Source organism: Lithobates pipiens, unplaced genomic scaffold, assembly GCF_037356315.1.
Source record: "Lithobates pipiens isolate NorthernLeopardFrog02 unplaced genomic scaffold, aLitPip1_a1.2 Scaffold_19, whole genome shotgun sequence".
NCBI lineage: Eukaryota > Metazoa > Chordata > Amphibia > Anura > Ranidae > Lithobates > Lithobates pipiens.
Window position 1 is genome coordinate 479968956 of NW_027507764.1, and position 20418 is coordinate 479989373.

The 20418-nt window shown below is 42.1% G+C and overlaps 1 protein-coding gene across 2 annotated transcripts in view; it reads left to right on the plus strand.

Moving 5' to 3' along the window:
• The window catches only part of ZC2HC1A (zinc finger C2HC-type containing 1A), a 162135-nt gene that overhangs the window by 16132 nt on the left and 125585 nt on the right, over positions 1–20418 (plus strand). For both annotated transcript variants that reach the window (XM_077492915.1, XM_077492916.1), the window contains exon 2: positions 1852–1919. In XM_077492915.1, the coding sequence (XP_077349041.1) occupies positions 1852–1919 (68 nt within the window). The remainder of the gene's footprint in view (positions 1–1851; positions 1920–20418) is intronic.

Here is a 20418-nt window from a genome sequence, read left to right on the forward strand (position 1 = left end):
GAATTTTGCGCGTCGGAATTTGTACAGATGATCGTAACGTTTTCCGACCTGAAAAATTCAGAACCTGCTCTCAATCTTTTGCTAGCCGAAATTCCTCTAGCAAAAGTCTGATGAAGCATACACACGATCACATTTTCCAACAAAAAGCTCTCATCGGGCTTTTGCTGGCGGAATTTATGATCCTGTGTACGGGGCATTATTGTGAAAGAACAAAAAAAAAGTTGAATATAATATAATACAATTTTATTTATAAAAATATATAAATAAATAATAATAAAAAAAAAAACAGACAATTTTGGTTTTCGGCCAAGTGCATCCTGAATTTTTGGCTCCAGCACCAGAATTTTCATTTTGGTGCACCACTAATAAAAACCCGATAGGCTGGTTGTACCGAAGTTAACCGATAGAACAACTTCAGCACAACAGACCCGCCCATACGTGGATTGAAATTGGGCCGGTCCCTGCTGAAGCGGATGATTTTTGATCTGTCTATGGCCGGCTTTAGATCAGCTCACTAAGCTGTGTGAGTTATTGTAACTCTAATCTGTATTCAGTGCTGCATGGCGTCGGAGGGTGAAGTTGCCGCTATCGGTGGCAATCTCTCCCTCGATATCGGGACGTTACACGCACAGCTTATCGGAGTGTCTGCATTGGAAACATGAAATATACAGAGTTACTGGGAGACCACATAGGGACAGTGTGACCTTTCTTCCTCCTTTACATAGCAACTGTCCTCCCGCTGTCACTTCACCGTCCCTACGTTCCACATTCCCTTCCTTCTTTTATCTGTCCGCAGACAAGGGTTTGCTCACTTGGTCCTGAAATGTCTTGTTTGCTCGCTATGTTTTCTTTTTTCAGTTGAGTTTCCATGCTGAACAATGACCTCACTCATATGAAGCTTGGCTGCTATAACTTTTATCACACGCTAACACAACTCGTGTGCCGACATAATCGCTGCAGTCTGAGATCTTTCCTTCATGCCAGTGTGAAAACTGGTTTAACTGCATTGAATCCGTTGCCAGAGGGTGCAATGATTGTTAGTGATTTTAAAGCAGATGGGTGCTAGAATTGTGCACTGATCAGCCATAATTATGATAAATCTCGCTACAATGTTATCTGAAATTGGGTGGAATATATTATGTCTGGTACACATTATCAGATTTTTTTTTTTTTTTCAATCGAAAAAAACAAAAATCTGTGGAGCCACTGTACTAAGTTTATTATGTTAGTAAAGAAATGTTCCTGCTGATCTATTGAGCTCTGAAAGGTCCGTCCGATATTCTGCCCGTGTGTACCAGGCTTTTTTTGTCATCCATGCACACCTTGCTCCAAAAAGAGCCCATAGGGAGTGTACTTCATGAAGCTTGTGGTGTGTAGTTTGCTTTGTCTCAGCTTTTTGAATCACCAGTCACATTCTGTTTTCTTAGACACATCTATCTGAGAAACGTATCACTCACATGTGTATGCATCTGAATAAATTATGTGAGAGGCAGCAAGAAGGGTGTTCCAGCATCTCAAGCAGATGCGTTCCAGGATCACCAGACAAAAGGCAGTGGGGTTGACTGGTGTGCTACAACGCATGCCTGGATGAAGAACGGAGTGTGTAGGGGATACGTATAAGGTTTATTTTCTGTTTTGACTGCAGTGTACTCAACTGTAACTAACCTTCACTTTTCCTTATCTAAAACTGTGTTTTTAAAGAACTGCAAAAAGATACAGTATATCTTCAATTGGGTGAACAACTTTTATTTTATTTTTTTTATTTTTTTTTTTATTTTTTTTAACAGGAGTTTCAGCAATGGTATTTTTGAATTAGTTTCTGATTCTTTACATTTTTTTATATTTTAACAGAAAGCATATCCCCTGATGATCTCAGGCCCTGTAAAATATGTGGAAGAACATTTCTTCCTGCTACTTTGGTGAGTATGAAATAACGTCCAGGTAAGAAATCCGTATCTTCAACTACTGCTGGATCTATATGTCCCAGCATGCCATGTCACCCCAGTATTTCAATACAAACACTCTTCATCTGTAGTGTATGGTGGTGCTTCTCATCCTAGATGAAGCTAGGGCATGAAGTGGTGGCGTATCATGTTTATGTGTTTGGGGTCTCAGCTGGTGGCTTTGGGACCCCCCCCCCCCCTTCATTGATTTCTTGCTAAGTCATCTCAAACAGGTGATGCTGTGTCTTTTGAACTATTTTTATTTTACACTTTGTTAGAACTAAAGTGGTAGATTGTTCTTGCTGTAGACTGAAATCTATAGTTAAGGGACAACTTTCTTCTTTGAGCTTGAAAGCGGAATTCCACTCAAAAGTGGAACCTTTGATCATTCGTCTCTCACCCCCCCCCCCCCGTTGCCACATTTGGCATCTTTCAGGGGGGAGGGGGGAACAGGGACCTGTTTTTGACAGGTCCCCTTCCCCACTTCCGGGAGACCGGGCCACGGCGCAGTACGTTCAGCAGTTCGGGCCCCCTCTTCCTCCCTTGCCTTATGCCAGCTCAGTGAGAGAGCGCAGCACGCATGTGCATTAGGGATGTAGCCTTTCGGCTTCACTGCCGGATTTCTTTACCAGCAATGACAGCGGCAGCACCTGACCAGCCAATGTAAACAATGGCTTAATTTGCGTAGCTGCTGACTTTAGTCAGCGTAGCTGCTGACTTTAGTATGCGTAGCTGCTGACTACATTTTTAATGGGGAGGGCGGAACTCCTCTTTAAGCCACGTAAAAATGTTGGGAGATGTCAGCTGGTTCAATAAAGCCCAGCTGACATTCAGCCTGTGTGTATGTCAGTCAGCCCTACAGAAGCATGCTGCAAAAACCAGCAGCTGGCTGGCACTCGATCAGTGCCCTCAGCCATTGACCGCCCCCTGTCAGAACACAACAGCTCATCAGGGGAGATCGCTGCACTAACGTCATATCATTAGTACAGCAGCTTTGCCCACACATGAACGGACTAAGTCCGTACATTTTGAACGTGATGATGTAAGACGGGACTAAAAAAGGAAGTTCAGTAGCCAATAGCCAATAGCTACCCTTGCGTCGTATTTGGGCCGTCAGACCAGCATACAGAAGAACGGTTTTCCCAATAGGAATTGAGTCCTTCGGACAGATTTGAAACGCTGATTAGTGTATTCTGACAGCAGTGGGTACAACTGTAGGAACACCATGTTTTGGTGGAAGAAGGGGAGGGGGGGAATCTGCCGTTTCATTGGACCAGCTTTACATTAAAAAATACTGTTTATTATGTTCAACAGGCCCCTACTCTAAACTAAATGAATACAAGGTTTAATTCTGTTACCTTTTTGTGACCACTCATCGTTTTGTATTATTAGAAACAAAATGCAGTTCAGCCTTCATTGTTGCAGTGGGAAGGTTCTTTGGCATAACATATTAGAAGGAATAGGCCCAGACCTTTGATTTAGAAAAGTTATTATATGCGTGATTTGGCAACCGAGGTGCCCACATTGGATTAATGCATGGCGATAAGCCCAATTAGGGTTCCCTAGACTGACACTAATAGTGCTGGTTTTCTCCCAGTCTGAGGGTGAGGTCTGGTGGGTGTGCGCAGTGTTTTTTTTTTTTCTTTTAAAATAAAACTGTTGTGCAAAAAACGTAGACCATTGGTGGCCTGTAGTTGGAAATGTTAGTGTCTGGAATTATTCTTCCTTTCCTACTACCCTCTGCTAATTATTTTTTTTTTAAATGGATGTAAGCCCTTACATATACCCAGTAATGTGAACAGCCTTAGATGATACACAGAGATCAAACAAATTGTTCTACTTGTATATCTGCAGTCTTTCCCTTTTCAAAAGTGCAGATCCTGTTAAAAAACTTTATTCTATTCAGCAGAACATAGGGGTGGGTGGAGAGACTGTAATTACACTGCGTGAGAGCTGATTGGAGGAAAGGGACACCCTCAACCCCCCCCCCCCCCACATAGACAGAGGAATGAAGGAACATGCAAAACGGTATTCTGAATAGACGAGCTCTCTGCTTATCTACCTCCCCGACACAAATTTTTGGCTCGTGTTATCTCACGTGTGAACTTCTCAGAAGTGACTCCTGCTGATAACAGGGGAACAGAGCATCAGAGAGAAATATGACTTAGAGCTTTGGCCGTCTAGAGACAAGTAAACACTACAGATATATGTGCGTAGATCAAATTTCATTTGAATGGGGTTTAAAACCACTTTAACTTAATTGTTTATAAAAAGTCTTCTGATTTTATTTATTTATTTTATTATTATTATGATTTCTATAAAAAAAAATTCAGACTATTTTGTTCCTAAATTTTTTTTTTTTTTTATGTGTTTACTAAATAAAAAGACCCAAAGTGTAAATGTAAAAATTTAATTTGTTAGGGGTATAAAGGTACGAGAGCTGAAGAAAAAAAATAGATTTCCTTTTCTATTTATTCATACCACGTCAGTGACTTAGAAAGTATCCAAATGTATTACAGTCAGACGAGCGGCTTTTTCAGAGGAGGAGCAAGAACAGCAGCCCACATACCTCATTCTTGCCCAGTGTAATTTACCTGTGTAATAAATCAGATCCACTAACAGAAGGGGGGCTAAAGTTGTCTGTGTGAATTACTGTGAAGGAAGAATCGCTAGGAAATTCAAATTAGGATAGGGCTAAAGTCTGTCCCAGTGTCGAGGGGTGGCATAGCAAATGTGTTCTTGTGCGTGATGTGCCTACTGCAAAATCAAAAATGCTTCTATTATTGGAATCCTAAAGCCTTATTAAAATATACATGAATGCATCATCTTGGAATGACTGCATGAGAACTGCTAGCGTGCACTTTACCATTCCCCCTGATTACACACAGCATGTTTTTTTAATGGTATTATTTTTAGACATTTATTCTTTGGATCTCTCGAGGCAACCCAGGTGTGAAGCCACTGCAAAACCCATCTCTTAAATGGAAATGCTGCACTTGTTTGTGGTCTATGGTATAATTGAGGTAAACAAAAAATGGAACCCATCTACACTGGTTGTGGACAGGGTTCTGCTAGCCCAATTACAATTGTGAGGAAAGAAAGAAGAAAAAAAACTCCCAAGGGCTTTTGCGCAGCTTACAAAAAAAAAAATTTACTTGTTTACCAATTTACAAAAATATATGCTTTTTTAACCTCTTGCCTACTGGGCACTTAAAGTGGTTGTAAACCCTTACAGACCACTTTGACCTACAGGTAAGCCTAGATTAAGGCTTACCTGTAGGTCCAAGAAATATCTCCTAAACCTACATGGTTTAGGAGATATTTGCAAAAAGACAGGCACTGAGCAAAGGCGATATGCCGTTAGTGGCGGCTCCCATGCGCATGAGTGGGCGCGACGTCATTGCAGCTCCGGCTAATCGCAGCGCTGGAGCCACGATACCCGGAAAGAAGATGGACGCTCCGTGGAAGAGGGGACAGCGGTGACATCGCTGGCTCCTGTGTCAAGTAAGTGACACATAATGGGCTACTATGCAATGCATAGTAGCCCATTATGCTTTACCTTTGCAGGGAAACAAAGAGGAAGTAAACCCATCAGGGTTTACTTCCTCTTTAAACCCCCCTCATGACCAGACCAATATTCAGCTTTCTGTGCTCTCACACTTTGAATGACAATTACTCAGTCATCTAATACTGTACCCAAATGAATTTTATGTCCTTTTTTCATACAAATGGAACTTTCTTTTGGTGGTATTTGATCACCTCCTGGGTTTTTTATTTTTTGTGCTATAAATTAAATAAAGACTGGACATTTTTGAAAAAAAAACGCATTTTCTTAGTTTCTGTGATCAAAATTTAGCAAATTTATAAATTTTTCTTCATAAATTTTGGACGCAGTTTATACTGCTACATATCTTTGGTTAATATAACCCAAATATTATATATTATATGATATTATTTGGTCTTTGTGAAAGTTAGAGTCTACAAGCTGCGGTGCAAATCTAAAAAAATTAATCACACCTTATGATGTACTGAAGAATTATCTAATTTCTTGCAACCCTAATGCCGCGTACAAACGATTAGATTTCTCGTCAGAAAAAGATATGATGGCTTTTCCAATGGAATTCCGCTCAAGTTTGCCTTGCATACACACAGTCACGCAAAAGTTTGCTGAAATTACGACAAGAACGCGGTGACGTACAACACTACGACAAGCCGAGAAAACGAAGTTCAATGCTTCCGAGCATGCGTCGAATGGTTTCCGAGCATGCGTAGAAATTTTGCACGTCGGAATTGCCACAGACGATTGCATTTTCGGATAGGAACTTTTCGCAACCGAAAAATTGAGAGCGTGCTCTCAATCTTTTGCTGGCTGGAATTCCGTCAGCAAGACTGATGGAGCATACACATGGTCGCATTTTCCGACGAAAAACTCTCATCTGTCTTTTACGGGGGACGAAATTCCGATCGTGTGTACGCGGCATAACAAGCCAGGAAAGTACAAATACCCCCAAATGACCCCTTTTTGGAAAGTAGACATTCCAAGGTATTTAGGAACATGCATGGTGAGGTTTTTGATGTTGTCGTTTTTTTTTTTTCACACACAATTCTTTGCAAAATTAAGATTTTTTTTATTTATTTTTTTTCCCCACAAAATTGTCACTTTAATAGGTTATTTCTCTCACATGGCATGTGTATACCAAAAATGACACCCCAAAATACATTCTGCTACTCCTCCTGAGTATTACGATACCACATGTGTGGGACTTTTTCACAGCCTAGCCATTTAGAGAGGCCCAACATCGAGCGCCATCAGGTGTTCTATGAGCATAAATTACACATCTAACTTGTTGACTACCTGTTACACTTTTGAAGGCCCTGGAGCACCAGGACAATGACATGTGGCACTGACCACTGATGACGGATGGCACTAATACGTGGCACTGATAACAGATGGCAAGTGACACTGACAGGTGGCACTGATGATAGATGGCACTGACACGTGGCACTGGGGACAGATGGCACTGATAGGTGGAACTGGGGACTGGTGGCACTGACAGGTACTGTGGGCGCTGTAATTTCTATTTATTTTTTTTGTGTACACTCGCGCTGCAGCAGGAAGCTCTCCCTCCTCACACGCGGTCTCTGTGTGAGGAGGGAGAGCCGGCAATGAGAGATGATTTCATATGTTTACATATGAGATCATCTCTCATTGGACACTTCGATCAAGTGCTAAATGGCCTCTGTGATTGGCCATTTAGCACGATCTGTAATTGGCTGTGTCCAAGTGACACGGCCAAGTGTCACCTAGTGTTGACAAGTGGTTAATCAAATTTGATATCAAAGTCAATAAAAACGGCAACATCAGCATGAGCTCTGGTATACATCAAAAATAAATTATGCCTTTTATCAATACTCATTTGTGAGTAGCCATTTTGCTATATGTTCTGTTTTCAATAAAGCTCTATTTATGGTAATGCACTAGGTCAGTGTGCCTTCCTTTTTTTGTTTTGTTTTTATACATCAAAAATGTACATGATAAATGTCCAGGGGACATTAGCATTGAACAATACACAAGACATATATGTCTGTCATACCTCCCAACATTTTGAGATGGGAATGAGGGACATAACAAATGTATGTAGGCATAGGACACACCCCCTTAAAGGAAAACTAACCAAAAAAAAGGTTAATTTAAATCCACAAGGACTTTTTTTTTACCACTACTATTCCTTTATATTGGCTCTTAAAATATTCAAATGCAGCAATTTAGAAATTGGATGAAAGGTTTAGTATTGGGAAACCCTTTTTGAAAGATAAAAAGTAAATTTGCAACTGTGAGGATCAGACCAAAATGAGGGACAAATGAGGAGGAATGAGGGACAGAGGGACATTGCTCCAAATCAGGGACAGTCCCTCGAAATCGGGGACAGTAGGGAGCTATGGTCTCTGTGAATGTTATTGTTAGGAAATATCCCAACTTATTTCAATCATATTTTGTTTGTGATCTTCTTCAGGGAGATGTGGACCCCTATAATATATCAATACATAATATTAACATTATCATTTAGAGAAGGGCAGGCCTGCATATACAGGTATCCAATGTATCAGGGAGTCCTACCTTCAATGAGGAGAATCGTGTATAACCAGAGCAAGATAAAAACATTTATCCCAGGATATTCTCAGGCTGATCAGCTATCAGAGTGAGGAATCCAGTTGAGCCTGTAAGAGGTCACACTGTTTTAGACATGCGAGGACAAGAGGAGGCAGAGGTGCATCTTCAATGTGTGTAATACTTAAGCCTCATACATACGATCGGACTTTGTACAAAGGGCGTAGTCCATAAGTTTGTATTGCATACACACGATTGGAATTTTTGACAACAAACACGAACGTAGTGACGACACTTCAAAAGAGGACGTTCAATGACTCCAGCGCCACCTTTGGTCAACTTCTGTATTGTAGTCTGATCTTTTGCATTGGTTCTGAGCATGCATGTTTGTACCTTGTACAAAAGTCTGATGCTTTTGCGTGCACGCGATCGGACTTTGCTCCATCGGACTTATGTTATCAAAAAGTTTGTCCGTTCGCACAGCCAACAAAAGTCTGATGAAAACAGAAAAAGTTTTTCCGATGGAGCGTACACACGGTCGGATGTTGCTGCAAAACAGCTAATTTGCATGTTTGTTGTCAAAAAGTCCGACCGTGTGTACGGGCCTTAAGAAATAAATGTAATGCAGCCCTGTCAGGACTGGGCTCAGCCCTTCCTTCTCTGAGCTGGCCACTCAACTGTCGGCTAATTGCCAGCTCCTATCTCTCCACAGTTACTCAGCTGTTGATGATATCCTGCTCGTCAGTCCTGCCTACTTAAGCCGTCCAGTCCAGATGATCTCTGCCTTCGCCTTGGTCACATCTGTAAAGACGCTCTCCTGTGTTCCTGTTAAAGACTTGTTTGGCTGACATTCCCCTGAAGAAGATCGCAAACAAAATCTGATTGAAACGCGTTTGAGTATTTCCTAACAATAACATTTACAGAGACATATATTTCTTGTTTATTGTTCAATGCTAGTGTCCCTTGGACATTTACCATGTACATTTTTGATGTATGCCAGAGCTCATGCTTTTGTTGCTGTTTTTATTGATTTTTATATCAAATTGGATTGATAAAGCATATATTTTTATACTTTCAACTAGTAAATTTTTTGTAAGCCGCACAAAAGTCCTTGGGAGTTCTTTTCTCTTTCTTTCCTCACAATGGTATAATTGAGGTAAACTGCTGTAGCTCTCAGCCTTTAGAACTTTATTAGATTTGTGTACTGAACCCTGTTTCTAATGTGGTGCTAAGGTGTCCTGAAGGGGGCGCCTGTCATTGCAGTCTAAGGGAAGCACCTCCAAACTGATGCATACAGGAGCTTGGGGGGGGGCTACCACACAATGTACTTCAATGCTTACCGAACTGGGGGTGGAATGTAAAATCTACGTAAAGGGAAAAATTGTCCTGGTGATTTCTCTCCTCAAGACAGAAAGTAATGAGAAATCCTCCAATGGGAACACAATTCCCATAAAAACTGTCTTAGAGGGGATCTCCCCTCACTTAGACCCCTTTCACAGCGGGGCACTTTTCAGGCACTTTAGCGCTAAAAATAGCGCCTGAAAGTGCCTCTTAAGTCAGCCCAGTGTGAAAGCCTGAGTGCTTTCACACTGGAGCGGTGCGTTTGCAGGACAGGAAAAAAAGTCCTGCAAGCCGCATCTTTGGGGCAGTGCGGTGTGAATGGGCAGCACTGCTGAAGCTCCTTCAAAGTGCTTCGGCAGCACCGCAAAACAGGGTCGCTTTTAACTCTTTCTTTGGGCGCTAGCGGGGGTTAAAAATGCCCAGCTAGCAGTCGAAAAGTGCCACTATAACAGTGGTAAAGGGCCGCTAAAACGTTACCGCTGACGCACCCCCACCCTATTGTGAAAGGGGTCTAAAATGGTAACTCCTCTTTAATGGGGAAAAAAATAGCACATAAAAAAAAAAAAATGGCATATACAAGTCATTGGTGGCTATGCCCTACAGTGAAACACTTTTGAAATGGTGTTTATGTTCTACTCTATTCCCTCGTTGGTATTGATTTAATCAAGTCCCCAAAACAAGCATTATTATGCAGTCAAATGGAGAAGGTCCCAAAACACTCAAGAAGATTAATAACTTTTATATTTGTAGAGGCTAAATATACTATAGCCAAATCCTAGAAAACGACAACTATAACTTTTGACATCCTAAAGGCCGAATTAACCTGGATTATGGTCAATGAACATCTCAGCTAGACAAGATTCCATTATTTGAGAAATCCTGGAATCCGTGGATTAAATATCAGATTGATAGTTCTAGAGAGATTCCCACTTTAGAATTGCTTAAGAATTGGCACAGTCGGTACATATTGCTTTGATATCTTTAACCTTCTTCCTTTCTTATCTTTTTCTCACCTATATGGCCTATATACCTTTTTTATATGGTATCAATTTTGGTTACCCAAGGCCTCTGTTGGACCCAGTGTGATATTTCTCTATAATAACTAGATGATAAATTCATCCTCTTTTGTTTGCTAATACATGATTACTAGAATCCATATACATTTAAAGATATTTTACATTAATGTATTTTGGACATTTTATTCTAAATAACTATTAATCCAATAGACACATACAGTACCTTGAAAAATTATTCATACCCCTTGAAATTTTCCACATTTTGTCATGTTACAACCAAAAACGTAAATGTATTTTATGGAATTTTATATAATAGACCAACACAAAGTGACACATAATTGTGAAGTGGAAGGAAAATGATTAAATGGTTTTCAACATTTTTTACAAATAAATATCTGAATAGTGTGGTGTGAATTTGTATTCAGCTCCCTTTACTCTGATACCCCCCTAACTAAAATCTAGTGCAACCAGTTGCCTTCAGAAGTCACCTAATTAGTAAATAGAGTCCACCTGTGTGTAATTTTAATCTTCACAGTTGTTCTGTGAAGCCCGCAAGAGGTTTGTTAGGGAACCTTAGTGAACAAACAGCATCCTAAAGGCCAAGGAACACACTAAACAAGTCAGGGATAAAATAGTGGGCATGTTTTAAAGCAGGGTTAGGTTATAAAAAAAATATCCCAAGCTTTGAACATCTCACGGAGCGCTGTTCAATCCACTTAACCAAAAAATGGAGAGAATATGGCACAACGGCAACCTTACCAAATCATGGCCGTCCACCTAAACTGACAGGCTGGGCAAGGAGAACATTATTCGGAGAAACAGCCAAGAGGCCCATGGTAACTTTGGAGGAGCTGCAGAGATCCACAGCTCAGGTGGGAGAATATATCCAATCTGTCTGCCTTTATGGAAGAGCGGCAAGAAGAAAGCCATTGTTGAAAGAAAGCCATAAGAAGTCCTGTCTGCAGTTTGCTAGAAGCCATGTGGAGGGCACAGCAAACATGTGGAAGAAGGTGCTCTGGTCAGATGAGACCAAAATTGAACTTTTTGGCCTAAAAGAAACGCTATGTGTGTGCAAAACTAACACTGCACATCACCCTGAACACACCATCCCCACCATGAAACAAGGTGGTGGCAACATCGTGTTGTGGGGAAATTTTTCTTCAGCAGGGACAGGGGGAGCTGGTCAGAGTTGATGGGAAGATGGATGGAGCCAAATACAGGGCAATCTTAGAAGAAAACCTGTTAAATTCTGCAAAAGACTTTGGCGGAGGTTCACCTTCCAGCAGGACAACAACCCTAAACATACATCCAGAGCTACAATGGAATGGTTTGGATCAAAACATATTCATGTGTTTAGAATGACCCAGTCAAAGTCCAGACCTAAATCCAATTGAGAATCTGTGACAAGACTTGAAAATTGCTGTTCAGACGCTCTCCATCCAATCTGACAGAGCTTGAGCGATTTTTGCAAAGAGGAATGGGCAAAAATGTAACTCTAGATGTGCAAAGCTGGTAGAGACATCCCCAAAAAGACTTGCAGCTGTAATTGCAGTGAAAGGTGGTTCTACAAAGTATTGACTCAGGGGGGCTGAATACAAATGTACCCCACACTTTTCACAGAATTAGTTTTTTTTAACATTTTTGAAAACCATTTATAATTTTCCTTCCACTTCACAATTATGTGCCACTTTGTGTTGGTCTATTACATAAAATCCCAATAAAATACATTTACGTTTTTGGTTGTAACATGACAAAATGTGGAAAATGTCAAAGGGTATGAATACTTTTTCATGGCACTGTATCTATTAAATCAACATTATATTATTTGTTCTTATACATAAAAAATACAATTTAATTGCAGATTTGACACACATCCATTCATATCTGAATAAACAAAATATTTGTAATAGTTTCTGTATATAACATCCTTGCTGTACTAATTTAATGAAATTCATTATTTTTACATTCTTTCTTTGAAAAATCTGAAATAAAAATTATTGAGAAAGGAAAAAATTACCTTTCCTTTTTAACCTGCGGCACTGTGATGTTCTGTAAAATATAGCGCAAAATTGAAACCTGGAGGTGTTCTGGGCACAGAATGTGTCCAGAACGCCTCCCAGAAATGTCTTTTCTTGTATAATTGGCTCACTGATTTTCCCAGAAGTCTACACTAATACATGGCAGATTTTTGGCATCCGCAACAAAAGTGTAATTTTTTGGTGAGATACTCCCAAAGGGAAATCGCATCTAAAGGGATGCAGACCCTGCCACTTTTCTTATTCGAGCCTTGCAAGTGCAGCAGCTGATTTGATAATTAAATCTCTCCCATTTACATTCATTTTGCACATGGACACAGACAAACGGCTATTTTTTCAGAATAACAAATAGAAGTTTGTTAAAATCCCGCAGAAAATCTCTGCCATGTAGATTGATCTCCCCGAGCTGTATGTTTTTTTTCAAACAAAAGTGGAGTTTTTCTCTATTAAATAACTCAAATAACAGACAGGGTAGGAGCTTTGATTATTCTCTTTAACCACTTCAGCTCCGGACCAATAAACACCTTAAGGACCAGAGGTCTTTTTGCAATTTCGCACTGCGCTGCTTTAACTGGTAATTGCGCGGTCATGCAATATTGCACCCAAACGAAATTTGCGTCCTTTTCTTCCCACAAATAGAGCTTTCTTTTGATGGTATTTGATTGCCTCTGCGATTTTTTTTTTTTTGCGATATAAATGGAAAAAGAGCGAAAATTTTGAAAAAAAAAGATATTTTCTTCTTTTTGTTATAAGAAAAATCGAATAAACTAAATTTTAGTCATACATTGAGGGCAAAATTTATTCAGCCACATGTCTTTAGTAAAAAAAATGTCAATAAGCGTATATTTTTTGGTTTGCGCAAAAGTTATAGCGTCTACAAACTAGAGTACATTTTCTGGAATTTACACAGCTTTTAATTTATGACTGCCTATCTCATTTCTTGAGGTGCTAAAATGGCAGGGCAGTACAAATCCCCCCCAAATGACCCCATTTTGGAAAGTAGACACCCCAAGGAAATTGCTGATGGGTATGTTGAGCCCATTGAATATTTATTTTTTTTGTCCTAAGGGATTGAATAATGACAAAAAAAAAAAAAAAAAAATTTTTTTACAAAAAGTTGTCACTAAATGATATATTGCTCACACATGCCATGGTTATATGTGGAATTGCACCCCAAAATATATTCCGCTACTTCTCCCGAGTATGGCGATACCACGTGTGTGGGACTTTTTGGGAGTCTAGTCGCGCACGGCACCCCGAAAACCAATCACCACCTTCAGGATTTCTAAGGGTGCAAATTTTTGATTTAACTCCTCACTACCTATCACAGTTTCGAAGGCCATAAAATGCCAAAATAGCACAAAACCCCCCCAAATGACCCCATTTTGGAAAGTAGACACCCCAAGCTATTTACTGAGAGGCATGTTGAGTCCATGGAATATTTTATATTTTGCCAAAAGTTGCGGGAATATTACAAACTTTTTTTTTTTTTGCACAAAGTTGTCACTAAATGATATATTGCTCACACATGCTATGGGCAGAAGTCAAATTACACCCCAAAATAAATTCTGCTGCTTCTCCCGAGTACGGGGATACCACATGTGGGGGACTTTTTGGGAGCCTAGCCACGTACGGGACCCCGAAAACCAAGCACTGCCTTCCGGATTTGAATATAAAATGCTATAAAAAACAAACTAACCAGAGTCACCCGTAACACTTATACGGTGATCAGTGGTGAAAGGGTTAACTAGGGGCAATCAGGGGGTTCAAATTTTTATTAGGTAGTATATGGGGGTCCTTGGCGCTATATAAAAACCTGACGGGGAACCTAAATAACTAACTGGCTAACCAGCGTCACCAGTGACACTTATACTGTGATCGCTGGTGAAAGGGTTAACTAGGGGCAATCAGGGGGTTCAAATTTTTATTAGGTAGTATATGGGGGTCCCTGGCGCTATATAAAAACCTGACGGGGAACCTAAATAACTAACTGGCTAACCAGCGTCACCAGTGACACTTATACTGTGATCGCTGGTGAAAGGGGGTGAAAGGGTTAACTAGCAGCAATCAGGGGGTTAAAACCATTATTGGGTAGTATATCGGGGTACCTAGCGCTATAAAAACCTGGCGGTGAACCTAAAAAAATAACTAGCTACCTAGCGACTGTAGCGACACTAATGCAGCGATCAGAAAAACGATCGCTTAGTGACACTGGCAAAAGGGGGTGAAAGGGTTAACTAGCGGCAATCAGGGGGTTAAAACCATTATTGGGTAGTATATCGGGGTACCTAGCGATATAAAAACCTGGCGGTGAACCTAAAAAAATAACTAGCTACCTAGCGACACATGCAGCGATCAGAAAGATGATCGCTTGGTGACACTGGCAAAAGGGGGTGAAAGGGTTAACTAGCGGCAATCAGGGGGTTAAAAACATTATTGGGTAGTATATCGGGGTACCTAGCGCTATAAAAACCTGGCGGTGAACCTAAAAAAATAACTAGCTACCTAGCGACTGTAGCGACACTAATGCAGCGATCAGAAAAACGATCGCTTAGTGACACTGGCAAAAGGGGCTGAAAGGGTTAACTAGCGGCAATCAGGGGGTTAAAAACATTATTGGGTAGTATATCGGGGTACCTAGCGATATAAAAACCTGGCGGTGAACCTAAAAAAATAACTAGCTACCTAGCGACACATGCAGCGATCAGAAAAATGATCGCTTAGTGACACTGGCAAAAGGGGGTGAAAGGGTTAACTCTAGGGGCAATCAGGGGGTTAAATCTTTATTGGGGGGTGATAGGGGGCTACCCTGGACCTAACACTAACTGTCCTGACAGTTTTTACTGTCACAACTGACACTGAATGCATTGATCAGTAAAGAAATGATCAATGCAATCAGTGACACTGTGACTGGGGGGGGCGGGGGGGGGGAATCAGGGGGCGATCGGGGGGTGGATCGGGGGGGGTTTGTGTGCCTGTGTGTACCTACATGTCAGTGTAGTGTTGGTGCACACTTACTTTTACTCTTCTCCTCGTAGTCCGGTCAAAAAGACCGCCCCGAGGAGAATGACATCACTTCCTCCTTCCTGTGTAAACAATACACAGGGGAGGAAGCTTCTCATTGGCCAGGAGCGATCCAGAGGGGGTGGCCGAAAACCAACGGCCATCCCCTCATCACGGAGCGCTCCTGGACCGAATCGGACCGCCGTAAACAGCGGGAGGGGGTCCGATCGGACCCCCCACCCGCTGGAAGGCAATCACGTAGATGTACGTGATTGTGCCTGCCTGTGCCATTGTGCTGACGTACAATGGCAATACGGCAGTCCTCAAGTGGTTAAAAAAAAAAAAAAATTATTACATTAGAGCTGCAGGTTTATGATACTCTTGCATCGCCACCTGTTGGTGAAATCTGTTATAACTGTATGATCACTTCAGCAGAGTAGTTCCTTTGCATTTACATTATATTTGCACCATTGGATATACAGTATGTTGTGCTTTTTATTTTTTTTGCAAGCATATTGTAAGAAAGGGACCAGTCCCTGTTACTAAAGATATCTGCAGCAAGAGGAGGGATTTCAACAACCTGGGAATCCTCTTTACAAGTAAAGTGATACTAAACACACACTGTTTAATTTAATTTACATTGTCCCTTCTATTTCTGTATATGGATGATGGTAATGTAATTATTTTAATAAAAAAATAAAAATAAAATCTAAGTACCTTTTTCCTAATCAATACACAGCAGTCACATGACCGAGAGCTTCTAGTCCTTTGCTGCTGGTATCTGCTGATGGCCTTTGGTATCCAGAGTAAAAATAAATAAATAATATCAATAAACTGTTTTAAATTGTCATGCAATTTATATATTAAAAATCAAAGCTTTGTTATTTTGTGGAAATAACATGGTGTGGACGGATTTCTGCCAGTCACAGGCTTTAGCATGCCCCTTCAGTCCATGTCTTAGAATAAGAGAGAGGAGAAGCCACCATTAATCTACATGTAATATCTCGCCCCCATTGGGCATGCCCCTTCAGTCCGTGTCTTAGAATAAGAGGGAGGAGAAGCCACCATTAATCTACATGTAATATCTCGCCCCCATTGTGTTTAGCTGGTTAGTGGGCATTGAGAAGGAGGGGGGAAGGGTCTGTTCATTTACCACTGTGTATGCACCTACATGTGTGACTCCATGGTCACATGGGCTGCTCAGATGTGAGAGGAGGAGGAGCATAGAAACTCGCTGAAAACAGCATGTGCAGAGTTGCCACTACAGCTGCAAAATCCCTAGCTGAATTAGGGACTTGAACAGAAGGTGGCAAGGGAAAACAAATCTCATAGTGACTGAGTGGGTATGACCAGCATGTGATACAGCATTTATTGATAGTTTTTATGATGTGGGTTTAGTGACACTTTAATTCTTAGTGACAGATATATGCCCTTTTAGATTGTAAGGTCTATCTAACTGGCAGGGCCCTCTGATTTCTCCTGTATTGAATTGCCCTCACGCTATAAAGTGCTGTGCAAGCTGTTGGCGCTATATAATTCCTGTATAGTAGTAATAATATAAGAGTAATCTTTGCTTACTGGGTTTATAGGGGTGTAAGGTCCATCACCAATTTATCACTGACCTGGAAGACTCCTACAGCCACCGAAATGTGAAAAGTGTGAATTACAAAACTGCATCCTTGTTTCGGGTTGATTATAGATAACATCATTGGACTAACATCATTGGACTCTACACCTATAAAAACACGACCTGCAATTGCAGCTCCCATATTTCTCACTGGACCAGTTCACTTTGGTATAAGCATACAGATGCAATTGTACACATTTTGTAAGGACATAAGGTTTTTAAAACATTAATTCATTACATGTATATCTAAAAACATTAAGAACACTATATATTCTCTTTAATTCCTTCTTGCCGGCCATACGCATAAAGGCGGCCTCTCGTGGGTTTTAACGAGCATATATGCATACCTAACGATAAACAAAGCTGTCCTGAGAGCGCACACCCTGCACAATCCTGGCACAGCTACCCACGGCTAACTAAAAAGCCGATCATGTGACAGCAAATAATGGCAATCACATGATCAGAAATTTGGAAATCCAGAACTTCCGATTGCCTTTTATTTTGTTTCACAAAGATAACACTAATGATTAAGCACAAGATGTATGTGTGAAACGCATCTACGTAACAACATTTTGATGTGTTTGGTGTTATCTTTGTGAAACAAAATAAAAGGCAGTCGGAAGTTCTGGATGTGCAGCCATTTCTTTCTTTCTTTCCAAATTTTCCACTGAGGCAGGCCAGAGCTAGCATTCTGCAAGATACTTCCATGAGCCTTATGTTTATACACCTGGAGCAGCAGTTCTTTTTCTTGTATACATGATCAGAAATCCTGCCCCACTTCCTGGTATCTGAAGCATCTTAACCACTTCCCGACCGCCGCACGACGATGTACGTCGACAGAATGGCACGGGCAGGCATAAGGGCTTACATGTACGTCCTTGCCTTCCCGCGGGTCGGGGGCCCGATCGGGCCCCCGCCCGGTGCCTGCGGCGGTCGGTATTCGTTCGCGAGCGATCCGGGATGAGGGGGCGGCCATTCATTCATGGCCACCCCCTCGCGATCGCTCCCGACGAATAGAAATCCTTCGTCGCATCACTTCCTCTCCTGTAATGTAAACACAGGAGAGGAAGTGATGTAATCTCTCCTCCGTGTCGGTATTTTTCGTTCCGACACCGAGGAGAGAGGATCGGTGAGTTGCACCAACACGACACTACACAGTAGAACATGCCAGGCACACTCACACCCCCCCCGATCACCCCCCCAATTACCCCTGCCCCCCAGTCACAGTGACACCAATGTCATTTTTTTTTTTTTTTGCATTGGTGTCATTTGTGACTGTAATAACTGTTAGGGCAGTTAGGGTTAGCCCCCTTTAGTTCTAATGTACCCCCCTAACCCCCCCAATAAAGGTTTAACCCCGTGATCACCCCCCGTCGCCAGTGTCACTAAGGCTGGGTTCACATTGCAGCGGTTTATGAGAACGAATGTGATTCGCACCGCACTGCAGTGCAAATCACATCCGATCTCTGTGCGATTCGAGTTCAGCCATACAGATAGTATGGCTGAATTCGCATCGCACCCGCTGCACCCGCCGCAAATTCGCACGGGACCCTTTTTTTGGCCCGCAGCAGAATCGGATCGCATGGGTGTTCACACCATGCGATCCGAGTTTGCAGATCGCACTGCGATATGCGAACTGATCTGGGGGTGTCATTAACATTTCACTGACACTCCCAGCAGTTCGCATAGGGCAGTGTGAACTGCCGCCGGGAGGCATGCGATGTGGGAACCCGCCGCGGATTTGTGTCGTTCCCGCATCGCTCCAGTGTGAACCCAGCCTAATAAGCGATCGTTTTTCTGATCGCTGTATTAGTGTCACAGGTGACGCTAGTTAGGCAGGTAGGTATTTAGGTTCGCCGCAGCTTTTTATAGCGCCAGGGACCCCCATATACTACCGCATAAAGCCCCCTGATTGCCCCCTAGTTAACCCTTTCACCAGTGATCACCATATAACTGTTACAGGTGACGCTGGTTGGTTAGTTATTTTTTTATAGTTTCAGGGCACCCGCCATTTATTACCTAATAAAGGTTTAACCCCCTGATCACCCGGCGGGTGTCATTTGTGACTGTAATAACTGTTAGGGCAGTTAGGGTTAGCCCCCTTTAGTTCTAAGGTACCCCCTAACCCCCCCAATAAAGGTTTAACCCCGTGATCACCCCCCGTCGCCAGTGTCACTAAGGCTGGGTTCACATTGCAGCGGTTTATGAGAACGGATGTGATTCGCACTGCAGTGCAAATCACATCCGATCTCTGTGCGATTCGAGTTCAGCCATACAGATAGTATGGCTGAATTCGTGTCGCACCCGCCGCAAACTCGCACGGGACCCTTTTTTTGGTCCGCAGCAGAATCGGATCGCATGGGTGTTCACACCATGCGATCCGAGTTTGCAGATCGCACTGCGATATGCGAACTGATCTGGGGGTGTCATTAACATTTCACTGACACTCCCAGCAGTTCGCATAGGGCAGTGTGAACTGCCGCCGGGAGGCATGTGATGCGGGAACCCGCCGCGGATTCGTGGCGTTCCCGCATCGCTCCAGTGTGAACCCAGCCTAATAAGCGATCGTTTTTCTGATTGCTGTATTAGTGTCACAGGTGACGCTAGTTAGGCAGGTAGGTATTTATTTAGGTTCGCCGCAGCTTTTTATAGCGCCAGGGACCCCCATATACTACCGCATAAAGCCCCCTGATTGCCCCCTAGTTAACCCTTTCACCAGTGATCACCATATAACTGTTACAGGTGACGCTGGTTGGTTAGTTATTTTTTTATAGTTTCAGGGCACCCGCCATTTATTACCTAGTCTCACTAGTGTACCCCTAAATTTAGGGATGTCTACTTTCCAAAATGGGGTCATTTGGGGGGGGGGTTTGTGCCATCTTGGCATTTTATGGCCTTCAAAACTGTAACGCCCTTAGAAAGCCTGAAGGCGGTGCTTGGTTTTCGGGGCCCCGTACGCGGCTAGGCTCCCAAAAAGTCCCACATATGTGGTATCCCCGTACTCAGGAGAAGCAGCAGAATTTATTTTGGGGTGTCATTTCACATATGCCCATGGCATGCGTGAGCAATATATCATTTAGTGACAACTTTAGGAAAAAAAAAAAAAAAAGTTTGTAATTTTCCCGCAACTTGTGGCAAAATATAAAATATTCCATGGACTCAACATGCCTCTCAGCAAATAGCTTGGGGTGTCTACTTTCTAAAATGGGGTCATTTGTGGGGGTTTTGTGCCATCTTGGCATTTTATGGCCTTCAAAACTGTAATAGGTAGTGAGGAGTAAAGTCAAATATTTACGCCCTTAGAAAACCTGAAGGCGGTTCTTGGTTTTCGGGGCCCCGTACG